The 19,990-nt window shown below is 41.1% G+C and overlaps 1 protein-coding gene across 1 annotated transcript in view; it reads left to right on the top strand.

Moving 5' to 3' along the window:
* Positions 1-2,828: 2,828 nt before the first annotated feature.
* PPA1 (pyrophosphatase (inorganic) 1) overlaps positions 2,829-19,990 on the top strand; it is a 29,978-nt gene continuing 12,816 nt past the window's right edge. The window contains exons 1-4 of the mRNA XM_021712230.1: positions 2,829-2,881; positions 14,861-14,914; positions 16,004-16,123; positions 18,568-18,654. Coding sequence (XP_021567905.1) covers positions 14,873-14,914; positions 16,004-16,123; positions 18,568-18,654 — 249 coding nt within the window. The 5' untranslated portion in view covers positions 2,829-2,881; positions 14,861-14,872. The remainder of the gene's footprint in view (positions 2,882-14,860; positions 14,915-16,003; positions 16,124-18,567; positions 18,655-19,990) is intronic.

The following is a 19,990-nucleotide window of genomic DNA, read 5'->3' as shown; positions in this document are numbered from 1 at the left end:
CGCCCCCCCATTCATTCCCGGGCCTCGCTGCCTCGGGCGGGTGCGGCCCGCGCTCTGCCCCTTGTCCCTGCGCCTGCCGGGCTCCTCGGGCCCGTCGCCTGGGCCTGGCCGGCCCGCGCATTGCACACTGCCCGCCGGCGGGCGGGGCGGCGAGGTCGGTCCCGCAGCGTCCCCTCCGCTAAAGGGAAATGTTCCCGTTTCACTCTCTCCTGGGGACCCGAACCCGGGCGGGGCTCGTGTGGCAGGTGTCCAGCTCGGGCAGACTCCAAAGGGAAAAGGAAATCACCGAGTCACCCTAGAAAGGTGTCTGGAGGTAAAATAATCCCCGTAAGAGGATTGCTCGGTTTGGAGGGCCGGGGGCGGTGACTTCCTAAAGACCTTAATTCCGCCGCTGTGGCTCAGATTGTCAGTGCTGAGCGGCGTCAGTCCCCCCACCCCAGGGGAAACCGAGACCCGGATCTGAAGCCTCGCGGGTGGAGGCGCTGGACCGGTTTCCTGGGGTGCGGGTCGCGCCCCTGCCTATCCCGCCGCGTGCTTTCCCGCAACGCTGATGCTGGGAATGCTCCTTCTGAAACAGAAAGCTGTTCCCCTTCCCCCTCGGTCAAACATGACGTCAGTCTGGAAAGCGCGAGGAAGAAAGTGCCAAGTTTTTACCTAGTGCTGAACTCGGCGTCTCGGAGATGCCCCAACCCAAGTCCTGCCCTAGGGCGGCACTTGGAAGCGAGGAGGCTGCGGACCGGCGCGTTGGACGTTCCTTGGGCACCTCCTCTTCCTGCCTTGCAGGTGGAGGAAAGCTACCTGGGGTTTTTCTTTATCCCCTACCGGCGTCCCCAACATCTCCTAGAAATAGATTATTGGTGATAACAGAGGCGTTCGAAAATGTATCGCCAGAGCTGCTTCTATTTTTGACCTCTTTACAGCACTATTCGGAAGGAAATGGGCAGGTGCAGAGAACTCTGAATTGGTGTATAAAGGGCAGGGAGGGGGAGATAGAGGGGAGAAATGGGAATATACTTTGAAGGAATGGACTAAGCTAGCAAAAAGTAGCCTCGTGTGGGAGGAAAAAGAGAATGAACCCTAGAGCTTGCACATCTAGCTGGAGTTTAAAATATCAGGTAAACCGGGCTCGGTGGCTCAGCCTGTAATCCCGCGCCTTTGGGAGGCTGAGGTGAGTGGATTGCCTGAGCCTGAGGGTTCGAGACCCACCTGGGCAACCTGGCGAGACCTGATCTCTACAATAAATCAAAAACTAGCCGGGCGTGGTAGCGCGCGCCTGTAGTTCCAGCTACTCGGAAGGCGGAGGCGGAAGGATCGCCGGAGCCCAGCAGGTCGAGGCTGTGGTGGCTGGGAGCGGCCACTGCACTCCAGTCTGAATGACAGAGTGAGACGCCAACTCAAAAAAAAAAAAAAAAAAAATCAGGTAAAATCCAGGAAGGGAAGGGCTCCCATATTATTTAATTTTGGAATTAAGCAACAAGAGCAGTGCAAGAACTTTTGACTAATAGTTCACTGAACTGTTTTTATGGAAATAGTGTTAGCTCTAGAATCTCTGTAGGAAGGGTTTACAGGAGTGGTTTCACGGTGAGGGGATCATCTGGGTAATTGTCTTCAAGCTATATATGCAGAACAAACATACTTTTTTACTTAGATTATTTATTGGCAGTGGATACTTGATGACCATTTTGGGAGGCAAAACCATTCCTTGACTTTGGCTAAAGTAACTTTATCAAATGGAAACTCTCTGGAACTTAAGAAATGCCAATAATTAAGACCAATTATATAATTATCAAATGTGAAGTGCTTTTTTTTTTTTGAGTCGAGGATCTCACTCTGTTACCTACACTGGAGTACAGTGACACAATCATGGCTCACCCGAGCCTAAACCTCCTGGGCTCAGGTGGTTCACCCCTTCCTCCCAAGTAACTGGGACTATAGGTGCCTGGTGATTGATTGTAGAGATGAGATCTTGCTGTGTTGCCCAGGCTGGTCTCGAACTCCTGGGCTCAAGCAATCCTCCCACCTCTGCTTCTCAATGTACTGGAATTACAGGTGTGAGCCACCATGCCAGGCCTTGAAGTGCTTTTTTTAAAAAAACCACAAATTTCTCAGCATTCTTTCTTAATAGTTAAAGTAAATTTTTTTGACCTTTCTAATGTTACATTTGTCAATTTCTTTAAAACTGATGAGGATTGAACAGACCACAAAGTCAAGTTGACTCTGAAGGGAATCAATTTGGATGTGACCACTGTTCAGTTTTTTCTATTCCATTTTGATTTTCAAACTTGAAGAGATACAGTGTAGACAGGCCCTTGGTTTTCCTAAAGAATTGTGGGGAAGTTTTAAAATTACTTTTTGGATATAGTTTGGTGTCTAGAATATGGAAATTACTGTGAAGATGTTTGTTGCAACTTGAATATCCCTAAAGAAAATCATCATCCTGGGACATCACTTAAAGCAACATGTTTATAATTTAGCAAATTGGTTCCCTCACTCCTCCTTGAGTACTTCATAATAAACTGCTAGACATAAGATAAATCCAGAACAACTTGCTCACCTTTTGTGTACTAAGTACTGCTGGGTTTAGGGGATACAGAGTTGTATATGGTGGTCCCTGCTATCAGTATAGGAATTGATACCTATTAGATGCCTGTGGAGTCCACAGATAAAAACCCAACCCAGTCTTGGAGGAGAGTCAGGAGAAGTGAAGCATATAACCAGGTTTTCTGGCATGAGAATAAAATCTTGGTATAAATAAATGTGTACTGTGTGCTTTTGGCAATATAATTAATCATAGTAATAACTTTTTCTAATTTATTTTGCAGAAAATGAAAAAGGCCAATATATATCTCCATTTCATGATGTTCCAATTTATGCTGATAAGGTAAGGCATCTCTGTCTTTTGGACAGTCTCTTCACTTAGATCACCAGGTTCTACATAAGAATTTTCTTACATGTTGCCTAGCAAATGCTTAAAATGCCTTATTTTGCTGTGAGTTAAAAGTTCATTGACTAAATGAGAAATTAATATTAAAACAAGATGATTTGGTTAAAGAAGTAGCCGGGTGTGGTGACTCATGCCTGTAATCCCAGCACTTTGGGAGGTGGAGGCAAGAGAATTGCCTGAGCCCAAAGGTTCAAGACCAAACTGGGCAACATTTTGAGACCTCGTATCTACAATAAATCAAAAAATTAGCCATCCATGGTGGTGTGCACCTGTAGTTCCAGCTACTTGGAAGACTGAAGTGGAAGGATCACCTGAGCCCAACAGATAGAGGCTGCTGCAGTGGCTGTGAGTGTGCCACTACACTCCAGCCTGGGTGACAGAGTGCGACTCTAACTCAAAAAAAAAGGCAATGAAGTTGGAGAAGGAATAAAAGGAAGTTTTTAAGCTGCCTTGGTTAAAAAAAAAATATTACATTGGTCTTTTCTGTATGTGTATTTGGAACTAAATCTTAGTACTTCATTAGTGGTTTTAAAAGAAGCCAGGTAGGCAGCACAGAATTTTGGCTGTGAGATGTTTATTAAACAGTAAAAATAAACTAGATTATTCAGTAAGTACAGGAAAATTCAGTAATGGGCTAGTAGAATTGAGATTTGCAAATATCAAGGCAGCAGTGAGCTATGATTGTACCATTGCACTCCAACCTGGGTAACAGTGAGATCCTGTCTCTAAAAAAAGTAAGAAAAAAAAAATATTTGCAAATAGTATTAATAAAGTCAAGTACACAGACTTCTATAAGGAAATAGCTGTTCCTGTATATACCTGTGATCTGAAAAAAAATCTAACTTTGGCACAGATTAGTTTACCACAAATAGGTAAGAATATATAGTCTTCTAGGGGAAAAAGTCTATAACTATAAATATCAAAATAGCCATGTGCCTGTTATCCCAGCTGTTTGGGAGGCTGAGAGCAGCCTGTGAAGCATAGTGAGACTCTATCTTAGAAAAACAAATAAATAGAAATACAATTATATATACTAAAATATTTGTGTTCCTTGGGTGGTGGGATTACCAGTAATTCATGATTTTATTTTCCTTTTTTCCTTTTTTTTGAGTTGGAGTCTCACTGGAGTACAGTGACACAATCATGGCTCACCCCAGCCTAAACCTCCTGGGCTCAGGTGGTTCACCTCATCCTTCCAAGTAGTGGCCGCTCCCGGCCACCGCAGCCTCGACCTGCTGGGCTTCGGTGATCCTTCCGCCTCAGGCTTTCGAGTAGCCAGAATTACGGGCATGCGCTACCACGCCCGGCTGATTTTTTGATTTATTGTAGAGATGAGGTCTCGCTGCCCAGGCGGGTCTCGAACCCGCGGGCTTAGGCAATCCACTCACCTCAGCCTCCCAAAGGCGCGGGATTACAGGCTGAGCCACCAAGCCCCGCTACTTTAGTTACTTTTAAAAAACACATCTTGGCCAGGCATAGTGGGTCATGCCTATAATCCCAGCACTTTTTGAGGCCGAGGTGAAAGGATTGCCTGAGCACAGGAATTCGAGACTAGCCTGGGCAACATGGCGAGACTTTATCTCTACAATAAATCAAAAAAGTAGCTGGGTATGGTGGCCTCCACCTGTAGTCCCTGCACTTGGAAGGCTGAAGTGGAAGGATTACCTGAGCCCAGCAGGTCAAGGCTGCAGTAGCTGTGATCATGCCACTGCACTCCAGCCTGTGTAACAGAGTGAAACCCTGACTCAAATAAATAAAAATTAAAAAGCACATCTTTTTTGGATTACTTTCTAATGGGAGAAGTTTGTAATCTCTTTACACCTTTTAATTTTTTTTTCCTTCAGTAAGGAAGTTTGATTCAAGTTTGAGTGCAAAGCTTTTTGAGTTGTAAAAGCTTCATAGGTTGCCGGGCTTGGTGGCTCAGCCTGTAATCCCGCATCTTTGGGAGGCAGAGGTGAGTGGATTGCCTGAGCCAGTGGGTTCGAGACCCGCCTGGGCAGCGAGACCTCATCTCTACAATAAAAAAAAAACAAAAATCAGCCGGGCGTGGTAGCGCACGCCTGTAATTCCAGCTACTCGGAAGGCTGAGGCGGAAGGATCTCCGGAGCCCAGCAGTCGAGGCTCTGGTGGCCGGGAGTGGCCACTGCACTCCAGTCTGGGCAACAGAGTGAGACTCCGACTCAAAAAAAAAAAAATAATAAAAGCTTCATAGGTTATTGACCTTCCTTAGCTGAATGTCAGTACATAACACATGTGAACATCACTGTCCAGTGCACATCTAGAATAATATTAAAGATGAATTTTTGTTCTTGTGTGTTTCTGGGCTTGACTGTCACTTGGAAATAGACAGATTCATTGTGTTTCTACCAGGAAGTTTGCTGTGGTTTTGTACTGACACTTAAATGCTGGCAGAAAATCCATTTTACATATTGCTTTAGAGAAGCATCCTGAGCTGGGATCCACATGGAGGCAAGGAAGCAAACAGCCCAAGGCCAATTATGTGCCAAAGTTGCAGGAGGGCCCTCTAATTGGCATATTTTCCTGTGGGAATCTCAAAGTTGTATTCAGAGACTCTTAATTTGTTACATCTGATTTCCTGGGAGTTGTTATAAACTGCAGAATCCTTTTCTCTTGAATAGGCCTCATTCTTAGGAGGTTGTCTTGAATTCTCTGCTTGTTGTATAATAGTATGCATATCATACTATAAAGTACTTTGCAGTAGTATCTCAGACCTTTTTGAGTAAGGAAGAGATATAGGATGATGACCTGAAGTTTATTAATAGTACCCTGGCATATGGGTATAAAGAGGGACAGCATTTTCTTGACATATAGCTATTTTACAGTGTTCATAAGTAATTGGACAATAATTTTTTCTGACCAAGGGCCAGAATGATTGTAGTAGTTGTGGCACCTACTCTTATTGCTTATTTCCAAAATATGAAACTACTTTTTGATGTTGTGTAAAACATCTTCACTCAGATTACTCTGTGACACTGAAGTCTCATAAGGGACTGGTTGTGTCTATAAAGTGGATTACTCAAATGAAGACAGCCCTTGTCCTGCTGTGTCCCAGCTCAAAAGCATAAGCTCTTGGGACTATTCTGGATTTTACCAGTGGTCTAGTCCTCAGTGGACCTCAGTGCTTCTGATTCCTGCCTGAGAGACCGGAAAGAGTTCTTTTGCTTTTAAGGAAATTATTTTTTGCAACACAAATATGGGTGTGGTAGACAAGTTGTTTTGGATTATAGCCTAAACAAATAAAAATCTGATTAACTCGATTTGTTACAGAAAAATGTGCTTTTTCTTTTTAAATTCCAATGTGATTAAGTTTATATCAATATATTCTCATGAACTTGGCCCTAGACTTTATCCCTAATATGGTCACTCATCTGAGAGGTCATAATGAGGGAATGTGATTATTGAGTGAGAATGTCCCTTTAATACAACTCAGCTCCACTAAGGAAAGATGGCCAACAGCTTATATTCATGCCAGGACCTTTCAGTGTGGACAGCATGCAGTTTGGTATATGCCATTAGGTAATCAATCCAGCAAGGACTGCAAATTCGTGTAAATCAGATACTTGAATTATTTCCAGATCCAATAGAGAAGGCAAAGGCAAGGACTCACTGAACTTGTCAATTGTAGGGATGTCTTTTGCCCTGGTCAATTTTGGGATCAAATATAAAAGCAACTATAGCTTAGAGTATCTTCTAACAGAACTTCTGAGATACCAGAAATTTGAAGAATCCCGAACATGGTATAAACAGTATGAAACATTGGGTAGATAAAAAATTTTAAAGTGCTCAAATATCATGACTTGGTGTTTTGATTTTAGAAGTTTGATGTTTTTTCTATTCTACTTCCATGTTAAATCCTGGTTCTGAAAATGTAGGATTCTTTTTGTTTTCAGTGACTTTTGAGAGCATGTATATAGAAACATATATGGAACAATGTTTCTTTTTTTCCCTTCTAAAAGAAAGTAAGCTTTTAACCAAACAAGCTGATATTTCAGAAATTTAACAGAATATTTTCTGCAGCTTGATAATTAAATGTGTATTTTTCTTGGGAAAGTTTCCATGGTCAAAATTATTAGTCATTGCAAATCACAGAAAAATTTGACAACTGAAAATATAAACCCTTTTGCTTGATTTTATAAAGAGAAGAAAAGAAACAGGTTATGGTTAGAATATCAGTTTTCAAAATTTAGTCATCCTAAAGCTTTATGTGAAGGGAAAAAATAGGAACTGATTTTTAGTCGTGGCATGACAGATTGTTATTGCTTTATATAGATGCATGTGGTGTGTATATTGAGTTGGAGTCTCACTCTGTCGCAGACTGGAGTACAGTAGCACGCTCCCGGCCACCACAGCCTTGACCTGCTAGACTCCAGCGATCCTTCCGCCTCAGCCTTCCAAGTAGCTGGAACTACAGGCGTGCATTACCACGCCCGGCTAATTTTTTGATTTATTGTAGAGATGAGGTCTTACCAAGTTGCCCAGGCGGGTCTCAAACCCGCAGGCTCAGGCAATCCACTCACCTCGGCCTCCCAAAGTGCGGGATTACAGGCTGAACCACTGAGCCTGGCTGTGGTGTGTATATTAACAAATATAGGAATTTGTTTGAAATGCTATGTAGAAATTTGGTGTGGCTAGAAAACAGTTGAGTATTACTGAAAATTTTGTGTGTATTTTTTTTTTTAATAGGTTACCTGTCCCCTCCAGACTCTTTTTTTTTTTTAATGGTCCAGAGATCTTTTATTTTTTTACACCTAGGACACCATGAATTCATAAGGAATAAGTTCCAGAAGCTCAGGCTCCTTTCCATTGGTTCTCATGAAGTGTGCTCCTTTGAGTAGGGGAGGCTGGCGTTTCAACTGAACCCAGGTGCCCTTCTCCTTGGTTCCTTTCTTTTTCTGGTCATTTTCCTTCACATGTTTCAGGGAGCTTTCTTGACTCTTAGAGTGCTTAATATACTCAATACACACATTAATTCTTGGCAAGAATCTTGCCCTTGACTTGTTCCTTAACAACAATGCCCACAGCATGCTGGGTGACATTGTAGACTTCCTGTCTCGCCATGGTAACATTAGTGGGGCATTACTTTCTGAACAGCACTCATTCCCTTGATGTCTACAACATCACCTTTTTTGTAGATTTGCATGTATGTGGCCAAAGGAACAACTCCATGTTTTCTAAATGGGCTGGAGAACATATACCGGGTGTCCCTCCTCTTTCCCTTTGTGTTCATCATTTTGGTAAATTACTGGAAGATGGTGGTTCTGGCTGAAAGGAACTGTCCCCCAGACTCTTAACACAAGTTGTTGAGCAAAGTTTTTTTGACTGGTATAAATCATGTTTTTCGTTGCTAAATGAATAAGGAGCACAACAATATAAACTTTGGTTGTCATATTTCTGTTAGCTTCTCAAATAGACTTTTGTCACTATTGACAAAATATTCAGGGATCTATTAACTTTTAACAACTTAGAGTATGTCCTTCTATAATCATATAACCAACTCTACAACCAAAACTTAAAAGTAAGGAGTAAGAGCCATTGTCACTTGGTGAGCACTGGATAAGATAAAATAATAAGCCGCGCTCAGTGGCTCAGCCTGTAATCCCGCGCCTTTGGGAGGCTGAGGTGAGTGGATTGCCTGAGCCCGCGGGTTCGAGACCCGCCTGGGTAGGCGAGACCTCATCTCTACAATAAATCAAAAAAATTAGCCGGGTGTGGTAGTGCACGCCTGTAATTCTGGCTACTCGGAAGGCTGAGGCGGAAGGATCGCCAGAGCCCAGCAGGTCGAGGCTGCGGTGGCTGGGAGCGGCTACTGCACTCCAGTCTGGGCGACAGAGTGAGACTCCAACTCAAAAAAAAAATAAAAAGATAAAATATTATTGGAATTTATAAAATCTGGTTTACCTTTTCAAAAGCACCTTTAGGAGGGTGGAGCATTTTCTTAACAACTATGTGAGTTCTTCTGACAGGGATTTTATATTCCAGAACTACTCTAGAAATCCTTCCCCCTGCAAAAACAAGTAGAGCTTCTCTTGATTTGTATTGGTTTCTTGCTTTATGTTTAATCTCTGAATGAATTTAGAAGAAAATTCTCTCTAGCTCCACTATCTTTCTCCAAATGTTATTGCAAAGCAATAAAATAAAATGGGTAGTGAGATCAAAAGGATGATGTTTTAAAAAATTTCTTTGTGTCTAATATTTACTTGATTTCTGAAATTATCTAGAGAAACATGCTAAGATGACTTGAAAATGCTAGTTTTGGCCACCTGTGTAATTCTGGAATACAGCACGTCATATTCACTAGATCCAGTGTTGGAAATGGATCATAAGTCGTGAGGCATTCCTGAGTTTCAGTAAAGACACATTTAACTTTACTACTAAGATTCAACCTGGATGGGAGTGAGACGCTAACTCAAAAAAACAAAACAAAACTTCAGAGATGAAATATAATTATTTAAGAGTATGTTTTACTGTCCTGTCCATGAGAGCACTGACCAGTTTGGGAATGAGACCTGTCCTCACCACACTCCTATAATATTTCTTTTTAATCAATGAAGTTATGAGCCTAACCAAGATATAGGAGATAGTTCTGCTGCTACTGAAGCAATTTTATTTTAAATCTTTTTGATCCATGGAGTGATATAATTTAGACTCGTTACATTTCCATTTTCCTTAGAATCTGAACATCTTTAACATCTTTTTTTTTTTCCCTTGAGTTGGGGTCTCACTTTCACCCAGGCCAGAGTACAGTCATGGCTCATGGCAGCCTCCACCTTCTGGACCTAGGTTATCCTTCTGCCTCAGCTTCCTGAGTAGCTGGAACTATGGGCACTTGCCACCACACCTGACTGATTTTTTAATTTTTTGTAGAGACATGGTCTTTTTATGTGGCCTAGGTTGGTCTTAAATTCCTGAGCTCAAGCAATCCTCTCACCTTGACCTTCCAAGGTGCTGGGATTACAGGCATGAACAGCCACTGCACTCAGTGGACATCTTTAACATTTTATAACATCCTTGCTGCTTGATGAAATGATTATCAGTCGAGGAAGTGAGATCACCTCCTATGTTTTTGACTTTGGGAAGTCAGAGCTAAAGCTATAGCTTGCCTTTCCCCCACCTTCTACAAGTTAATCAAAATTATCCCTCAAGGGATACTCATCTCCTTCGTCTTTTCTCTAAAACTACAAACAGGGAGCTGAGAACTCTGATGCCAGAGCAAAGACTGGGAATCTAGTCTCATGGTAGAAGTGGAGAATAGAGTTCTGGGAAGTCCTAACGATGAGGATAAGACAATTAATTCAGGATTGAGCCAAGTAACAGTTGAAACCAGTGGGGATTGAAGAAAGAAGGCACGAGTTTGTAACTTGAGTTTGTAACTTGATGGTACTACATTTCTTAAAATCTCATCTAAGTATTTTTAAAGTGTATAAACACTGGAAATATTTGAATGCATGTCTAAACAGTACAAGTTTTTATAGCAGTGGAGTAATTGGTTGAATTTCTCTTATCAGTTGCCCTGAAAAATTTAAAATATTATTGTTCACCTAGTGGCAATTCCTTGACTTGTAGCCATGATGTCTAAGAGAAGTAAATTGTTGTTTAGTAGAAAGTATGAAGAACACTCCTCTTTCTTATTTATACATACAGAATAGTTACAGATGTTCTCTTTTATGTTACTTGTTAATGGAGAAAAGAATGACTAAAGGCCACTATAAAGTCAATGCTTTAAAAAACAAGTACAGGCTGGGTGCGGTGGCTCACGCCTATAATCCCAGTACTTTGGGAAGCTGAGGTGAGAGGATTGCCTGAGTCCACGGGTTCGAGACCAGCCTGGGCAACTTGGCGAGCCCTCATCTCTACAATAAATCAAAAAAATTAGCTGGATGTGGTGGTGCATGCCTGTAATTCCAGCTACTTGGAAGGCTGAGGCGAAGGATTGCCGGAGCCCAGCAGGTCGAGGCTATGATGGCCATAAGCATGTCACTGCACTCTAGCCTGTAGGACAGAGTGGGACTCCAACTCAAAAAATAAAAAAGAAGTACAGAACCAGACATGATGGCTCGCACCTATAGTTCCAGCTACTTGGGAGGCTTAGGTGAGAAGATTGCTTGAGTCCAGGAGTTCAAGACTGGCCTGAGAAGCAGAGTGAGCCCTCATTTCCAAAAAAATAATTTAAAAATCAGCCTGGCGTGGCGGTGTGTGCCTATAGTCCCAGCTATTTGGAGGGCTGCAGCAGGAGGATCATTTGAGCCCAGGCGTTTAAGACTGGAGTGAGTTATGATCGCATCACTACACTCGAACCTGGGCTGCAAAGTGAGACCCCCATCTCTTAAGAAAGCAAGAACAGTAATTACTGTAGCATTTACTTGCTTTTGAAAACACGCTAAACGTTCAGTTTGAACATTTGTTTTGCAGGCTAGTCCCTCATCTGTTTGTGGACTTCAAGCTGTATCTTGAGGCCTACGGGCTGGACGTACTTAGTTTGGAAATCCAACTCTTAGGGAGTTAAAAGAACTTTTACTTTGTTCATTGCTAGAAAAGCATCTCGAATGTAGCGGTGGTGCACGATACATAACATGTTACAAAAAATGAATGAATTGACTCTACGACTTTTTTTGAAGGCGCTCCTTGCTATTTTGGGTTCGGCTAATTTCTAAAAAGTACCAGACCTTCCGGTTTTTGTAGTTCTTCTACTCCAAGTAGAGTTTTCTTACCATTTTATGAAGGATATTTTCTTCCTTGTGATTTTTTTCCTTTCCCATTAGTTATGGAGGGTTGTGATATTAGGTAATGCTGTTTTGAGACTTTATACATATTTATGACTAAATTCCATTGAAGTGTTTAATATAGTCTCCAGGCTTTGAATTAATGATTTCAGCTCTATTTGTTACATTTTTCTTGAAGCAACGAATTCATTTGGTGGCATTTTCTTTAAAAAAAAAAAAAAAGAACCACCAACCTCCTTTTGCCTTTCAGTTAATTGTTCATGTCGTAACAGTGCCACCTTGTGAAGCTTTAGGGTGTTGCTGCTGAAAACTAAATCCTGACTTGTTCTTGTATCACAGGTTTTTATACCTGAGAAGTGGTACCAGCTAAATAGTTCTTGAAAACTTATCAAAGGGTATTTTAATGAGTGGATAAAGTGAAATTTAATCAAAGACTGGTTCTGAGGTTTCCTACTCGTGAACTATTATTGTTATATTTTCTTAACCATCAGGTTATTGTTTTAGAGAGACACAGGGATAGAACAGTCTTGGACTAAGAAATATCTCCATTCTTTCGGATTTTTTTTTTTTTTATCTTGTATCAAATAGGTGTCAGAAGGAGACTTGGAGCAGAAACCTATGGGTGCTTTAGTCTCCCAAGGTTTGACCAGGAACTTAAATAAGGGACAAAAGTTTCACACACTTTTTTTGTTTGTTTGTTTTTTACAAAAACATTTTTTACACTTTGTTGCCTAGGCTAAAGTGCAGTGGCACAATCATGGCTCACTGTGGCCTCAACCTCCTAGGTTCAGGTGATCCTTCCACCTCAGCCTCCCTAGTAGCTGGGACTGCTATAGGCATGTGCCACCACTCCTGGGTAATTTTTTTGATTTTTTTTTTTTTTAAAGACAAGATCTTACTACTATGTTTCCCAGGCTAGTCTTGAACTCCTGGGCTCAAGCATTCCTCCCGCCTCAGCCTCCCAAAGTGCTGGGATTACAGAAGTGAGCCACTGCACCTGACCAGTTTTACCTTTTGACTATAAATGAGTATAGCTTTTCTGCTTGGTTAATTACTGGCTTAAAACCGTTGTCTTATTCCCTTGTAGTTTATCAGTTTCTGTTTTTTGATGGTAAGTAGCAAAGAAGTAATTCTAAAAAGTTGTGTAACTAAGTGATTTTCATTTGAAATCAACTCTTAGAATGTATTTTTTATTTTATTTTATTTTATTTTTTGGGTTTTTTTTTTTTTTTGAGTTGGAGTCTCACTCTGTTGCCCAGTCTGGAGTGCAGTGGCCGCCCGACCACTGCAGCCTTGACCTGCTGGGTTCCGGCGATCCTTCCGCCTCAGCCTTCCAAGTAGTTGGAACTACAGGTGCGCGCTACCACGCCCAGCTAATTTTTTTATTTATTGTAGAGATGAGGTCTTACAAGTTGCCCAGGTGGGTCTTGAACCCGTGGACTCAGGCAATCCACTCACCTCAACCTCCCAAGGCGCGGGATTACAGGCTGAGCCACCGAGCCCGGCTAGAATGTATTTTTTATAGAAGAGTAATTGGGGCAACCCCTTTGGGTCCCCTTCCACTGTGGGAGCTTTTCTGTCCTCTCAATAAATCCTGCTTCCAAAAAAAAAGAAGAAAAGTAATTGCACATTTTGCTTCATCTGGGCCCTTTCAGAGGCTATAAACTGTAAAGCTGTGTTTAAAGTTTTATTCCTTGGTAAAAATTATATCCTGGCTATTTAAAGCTCAGTTTTCATTAGAGAGCCTATGTCAAGTCCATATTTAACTCCAAGTGTACAGAATGGGTTGACAGAGTATAGATTAATTTTTCATTGTGTTTATAAACTGCAAGCTCTGAGAATTTCCCCCCCAAATGTGTGATTCACTTTATAGTAGTCAATTTAAGGCTATCAACTAATTACAATAGAACTGCCATTGATTTAAATATTTTGGGGATATAATATTTTATCTTCAATATCTAGCTTCTGTTCTTTTGAGAGGGACTTTATTTTTAAAAACAGCCAAATTGGGAGAATAATCTGGGTAAGTGATCTGATTAATTTTGTCTGATGCTAAAATTAAAGTATGTCCAGGTAGTTCGATTGATTTGGAGTTTATATTGTAAACCGCCTCTGAAATAGAAGCTCCAGATACGTTTTGAGTAATCACAGTGTACCTGGAGGCAATGACATTAGCCCCTGGATATGACTGTTTTGACTATGGCCTTCTTCAGAGCTACAAGTTTGTTTAAAAACTGTTTTCCTCTTTCCTAGAAATATTCTTTCCACCCCTCAGTTTTTTGTTGTTGTTGTTGTTTTTCGGGGGTTTTTTGAGTTGGAGTCTCACTCCGTCGCCCAAGCTGGAGCGCAATGGCACGCTCACAGCCACTACAGCTTCAACCGGCTTCCACCTCAGCCTTCCAAGTAGTTGGAACTAAAGGCGTGCACTACCACGCCCGGCTAATTTTTTTTGTAATTGTAGAGATGAGGCCTCGCCAAGTTGCCCAGGCCATTCTCGAACCCGTGGGCTCAGGCAGTCCTCTCACCTCAACCTCCCAAAGTGCTAGGATTACAGGCTTGAGCCACACTGTACCCAACCCTCAGTTTTTATTATGAAAAATTTAGGCCAGGTGTGCAGTGGCTTATGCCTATAATCTTAGCACTTTGGAATACCAAGGCAGGATAATTGTATGATCCCAAGAGTTCAGGAGCCCCCTGGGAATAGGCTGTCTCTTTAAAAAAATTTTTTAAATTAGCCAGGTGTGGTGGCATATGCCTGTAGTCCCAGCTACTCAGGAGACCGAGGGAGGAGGTTCACTTGAGCCCAGGAGTTTGAGGCTGTGGTGAGCCATGATTGTGCTACTGTACTCCAGCCTGGGTGACAGAGTGAGACCCCTAACTCAAAAAAAAAAAAAAGAGAAAAAGGAAATAAAAATGTAAGGCATATAGAAAAGTGAAAAAGAATTATACAGTGAGTAAGCATACATCCACCACCTTGATTCTACAATTAATATTCTCCTATAATTGCTTTATCTCTTCATCCATCTTTTTTTTGGATGCATTTTGTAGAAAATTCACTGACTTCAAAGATTTGATACAACAAACAGTTTCACTTTGAATGAAATAGGGCATTCTTCCTGAAATACGAGAACAAATTAACTCCTGTGATCATCTCTCCTTCTCTTTGCTTTTTCAGGATGTATTCCACATGGTAGTTGAAGTACCACGCTGGTCTAATGCGAAAATGGAGGTAATGTTTCACCTGACAATAATAGAGTTAGAACATTGGTTTTGATTTAGCCACACTGATTTGCTCAAGGAGGAAAGGTCTGAACTCCAGGGTTTTCCTCTGTCAATGTTTTCTTGTTGCCTTCCAGTCGTCCCTCTGGTCTCCAGCTAGACTCAGCCCTTTACAATTTGCAAATATGCCCCCAAACTTTCCTTCCCTACACCTTTGCTTCTGACCTTCTGAAAGCCTAGAATTACTTTTTTTCTCCTTTTACTCTCTTTACGTCCATCACTGATGACTCCTCAGTCACCCTAGCCACAAATAATCTCACTAGAATTTCTGTTGAATTTTGTCAGTTTCTTTCTGATGACACCTACCCTAGTTGCCTTTTTGTTATGGACACTTATTAAGATATTTTGGAGTCTCACTCTGTCGCCCAGACTGGAGTGCAGTGGCCGCTCCTGGCCACCGCAGCCTCAAACTGCTGGACTCCGGCGATCCTTCTGCCTCAGCCTTCCAAGTAGCCGAAATTACAGGTATGCACTACCACACTCGGCTGATTTTTTGATTTTTATTGTAGAGATGAGGTCTTGCTGCCCAGGCGGGTCTCGAACCCGCGGGCTCAGGCAATCTACTCACCTCAGCCTCCCAAAGGCGCGGGATTACAGGCTGAGCCACCGAGCCTGGCTATCACCAATATTTTGACAGTAACTACATTTTGCATGTACTAGATACTCAAATATTTGAATCATTGTAGATGCTTTGAGGGAAAGCTGAAGTTAGATAATATTTATTTTGCCCTTTTCATAAAAATCTTGTTATTTTTATTTCTCAAATGTTAGGACTCATCCTAGCTTATTTTAGTTTTTTGCTTTCTGGAGTTAGTAAATGTTCTTTTCCTTTCTTGATAGTTCTTATATGCCTCAAGTAAGCTTTCCACTTGTTGGTGATTATGGAAACACTTTTAGTTCAATTATAAAAATGTTAGGGATAAAATCTATCATTAAAGTGGAATTAGGATACATGGATACCATAATTCATTTCTTCAAATCCTTATTTGAATAGTATTTCACATCTAAATATACAGAGATTTGAAATTTTTTATTTCAGATTGCTACAAAGGATCCTTTAAATCCAATAAAACAAGATGTGAAAAAGGGAAAGCTTCGTTATGTCGCAAATTTGTTCCCTTATAAAGGATATATCTGGAACTACGGTGCCATCCCTCAGGTATGCCTTTATGCAATTGCTGAAAATATTCTTTTTAGCTTACTAAATGTTAACTTACTGCTGATAGTAAAGATATAAGCACCATTTTTGCTATAGGAAATTAAAAAAACATAAGGGTAATTCACTAATTTTAATGCGATCTTAACTAATTTTCAAGATAAACTGAAAGATAAGTATTTACAGTGTTATTTTTATTCTTTGCTGAAATATTTCTTTTTCTGTGGACTGATTATAAACCATATATAAATTCTTTCTTTGCACATTGAGTGGCAAGTCTGTTAATAAAGAGAATACACAGTAGTGGTTAAAATCACTGATTTTTTGGAACCAGACAGACCAGGGTTCAAATTCAAAGACAGCTGCTTCTTGTTTGTTTGTTTGTTTTTTTGAGTTGGAGTCTCACTCTGTCGCCCAGACTGGAGTGCAGTGGCTGCTCCCTGCCATCGCAGCCTCAACCTGCTGGGCTCTGGTGATCCTTCCACTCAGCCTTCCAAGTAGCTGGAACTACAGGCGCGCGCTACCACGCCTGGCTAATTTTTGATTTATTGTAGAGATGAGGCCTCACCAAGTTGCTCAGGCGTGTCTCGAACCTGCGGGCTCAGGCAATCCACTCACCTCAGCCTCCCAAAGGTGCGGGATTACAGGCTGAGCCACCGAACCCGGCTGACGGCTGCTTCTTAGCTCACCTCGTTTGCCTCCCTTTCGTCCTCCTTGAGACATGAATGTCTCCTCCCTGAGATAGTAATCACACTTAGTTCATGTGACTCTTGTGAGAAATAAAGCACTTAGTTCCTGCCTGGCACACTCAAATTCTAGTTGTTGACTTTTACGTTTAGAGTCCTGATTTTAGGTAAAGTAATGAGGGGATCCTGTTTTCTTAAACAGTCAACACTTTGAGGAGGGGTATATTTGTGTTGTTTACCAATTTATTCTCAACATAATGCCAGTATGTAGTAGATTATTACTTAATATTTGAATAAAGAATCACTAGAATCATGTCTGTTATGAGTAAGTGACATCTATTTAATTCTGATTTGGCTAGGCTAATGCTGTGGCACCTATGATTTAATGCTGTGACACTAATTAAATTTTCAAATTAATTTTTTCTTGTTGGTGCATGGTTTGCTTTTATTAACCATTAAGCCTAGTGAGTGGAATCTACTATGAAACAGCCTGCAAGTTACTAGAACATAGGTCAAACTCATCTAGATTGTTGGGTAATCACAGAGTCATTTGTCTGTCTTAATTACAACACTTCACCTTGTGCTTGAATTGATGTAGTATTTAGCCTTAAGATATTGTCCCTTTGGGAGAACATTGCTGAAATACTTATCTTCTGTGGGCTGGCTTTTACTTTCTTAATGTTGGCTTTGTTGAATATGGTCTTCCTTTATCCTCTTTCACTTTTATTTTTTTGCCTTTACTTCAGCTGAGTAGGCAAACAATCCAAGTATTATGTTCCAGTCCGAGGAAAAAAAGAACCAAAACAGCAGCTACATTTTACATCTAACTTCTTGGCAGGCACAGGCTGTCAGTTTCTTTGTGAGATGCTCTGCAGGAGCTCTGATTTGGAGTTTAGCAAGGGAAGAAAGCCAGTCATTTAAAGCTTCAGAAAATCCAGATTAAACATTTCAGTCTTGGCTCCTGGTCACTGATGACTCTTTTAACATCAGAACATTTCCTTTCCATTTTGGTATTACTGCCGAACTACCGCTGTTGTGGAAATTTATTATAAAAAAAAAAGAAATTTATTATAAAGAAAATCTGGTTAATAGAAGACAGTAAGGATTTAGAAGAGTTCATCAAATCAGTTTTTTTTTTTTTTTTTTGAGTTGGAGTCTCACTCTGTCGCCCAGACTGGAGTGCAGTGGCCGCTCCCGGCCACCGCAGCCTCGACCTGCTGGGCTCTGGTGATCCTTCCGCCTCAGCCTTTCAAGTAGCCGGAATTACAGGCATGCGCTACCATGCCCAGCTGATTTTTTGATTTATTGTAGAGATGAGGTCTCGCTGCCCAGGTGGGTCTCGAATCCACGGGCTCAGGCAATCCACTCACCTCAGCCTCCCAAAGGCGCAGGATTACAGGCTGAGCCACCGAGCCAGGCTTCAAATCAGTTTTTTACAAATATTTTTTTGAAGGAAATGTTTGGGTTTATATTTGTGTTTGCCCATTGTCTTACTTATTAAATAGTTGGGTTGTGTTTGTTTCAAATAGTATCAATTTGTTTTAAGACTTAAATTTAGTTTAGCATTATATACGTAATAGCGCCAGTGTTTAATTGAAATTATTGTGTGTAGTTAAGATTCTTGAATGTGAATAAAGAACTAAAAAAAAATGAGAAGGAAGAGCTGGAGATGCATGAAATGTTATCTGTTAACCTCAACATGATGCATTTTGTTAGTAAGCATGGATAGGAGTGAATACTCTAAACTTTATTTTGTTTTAGACTTGGGAAGACCCAGGACACAATGATAAACATACTGGCTGCTGTGGAGACAATGACCCAATTGATGTGTGTGAAATTGGAAGCAAGGTAATGAAATTTAACATTTTTTTCTTTAGTGTTGAATGATATTAATGAACTATATCAGAGTTCATACATATGGCTATTATAAAATAGTGATTTCTCTTTAGGTGATAAAGGCTTTTGTTTCATTTTAAGCATTTGTATATTATACTTTGTACATCTAAAAAACCTAGTCTGAGCTGGACATAGTGCCTCATGCCTGTATTCCCAGCACTTTGGGAGGTGAGGGGAGAGGATTGCCTAAGCCCAGGGGTTTGAGAACAGCCTGGACAACTTGGTGAGACCTCATCACTACAAAAAATAAAAAAATTAGCTGAGTGTGTTGGCACATGTCTGAGATTTCAGCTACTTGGGAGGCTGAGGCTAAAGAATTGTCTGAGCCCAGGGGGTCGAGGCTGTGGTGGCCATGAGCATGCTACTGCACTCTAACCCGGTGACAGAGTGAGACTCTGAGTCAGAAAAATAAAAAATAAAAACCTCGTCTGGGAAAAAAAAATGTGTATACATGTGTGATGACTGAACATAAAGATAGAAGAATTGAACATGTTGTGTATTGCTTTAGAAAACAGATAAGTAATCAATAGGTAAAGTGTACCAGAAGGCAAATTTCATCTTTTTTTTTTTTTTTTTTTTTGAGTTGGAGTCTCACTCTGTCACCCAGACTGGAGTGCAGTGGCCACTCCCAGCCACCGCAGCCTCGACCTGCTGGGCTCCGGCGATCCTTCCACCTCAGCCTTCCGAGTAGCTGGAACTACAGGCGCGCGCTACCACGCACGGCTAATTTTTGATTTATTATAGAGATGAGGTCTCGTCAAGTTGCCCAGGCGGGTCTCAAACCTGCAGGCTCAGGCAATCCACTCACCTCAGCCTCCCAAGGCGCAAATTACAGTTGAGACACCGAGCCCGGCTAAATTTCATCTCAATACAGGCACATTATGCCTAATGATTTAGAGTGATCAGTGAATTGACCAAAACCAAAGTACATCACTTAGGTAGGGATTCTTCCATCAGGTAGGGTTGCTCTAAAATTCTGATTATAGTTGCTTCTTTATGATCTTTCTCAGAGAAATCGTAAACACTGCAAACAAAATTGTCATTCTATCTTTTAAGTCATAAAGTTTTGAAGTCATATTGTATGACTTGCTTAAAGTGCATTAAGATATATATTTGAAACCATGAAGGACTTATTCAGTTATAGCATAAAAAACATTAATTACTCTAAACTATATCACTGGTTTTGTTATGACCTATCAGAAAGTAGGACCTGGAAGTTTTGTTTCCAAACCTTTATGGGACTGATGAAGCATTTAAGAATTTGCTTAAAGAGATAATCCTCAGGTCA

Source organism: Carlito syrichta, unplaced genomic scaffold (genome assembly GCF_000164805.1).
Source record: "Carlito syrichta isolate Samal-C Ts95f unplaced genomic scaffold, Tarsius_syrichta-2.0.1 Scaffold303141, whole genome shotgun sequence".
NCBI classification, from domain to species: Eukaryota; Metazoa; Chordata; class Mammalia; order Primates; family Tarsiidae; genus Carlito; species Carlito syrichta.
This window is presented reverse-complemented; position numbering and strand designations above follow the sequence as displayed.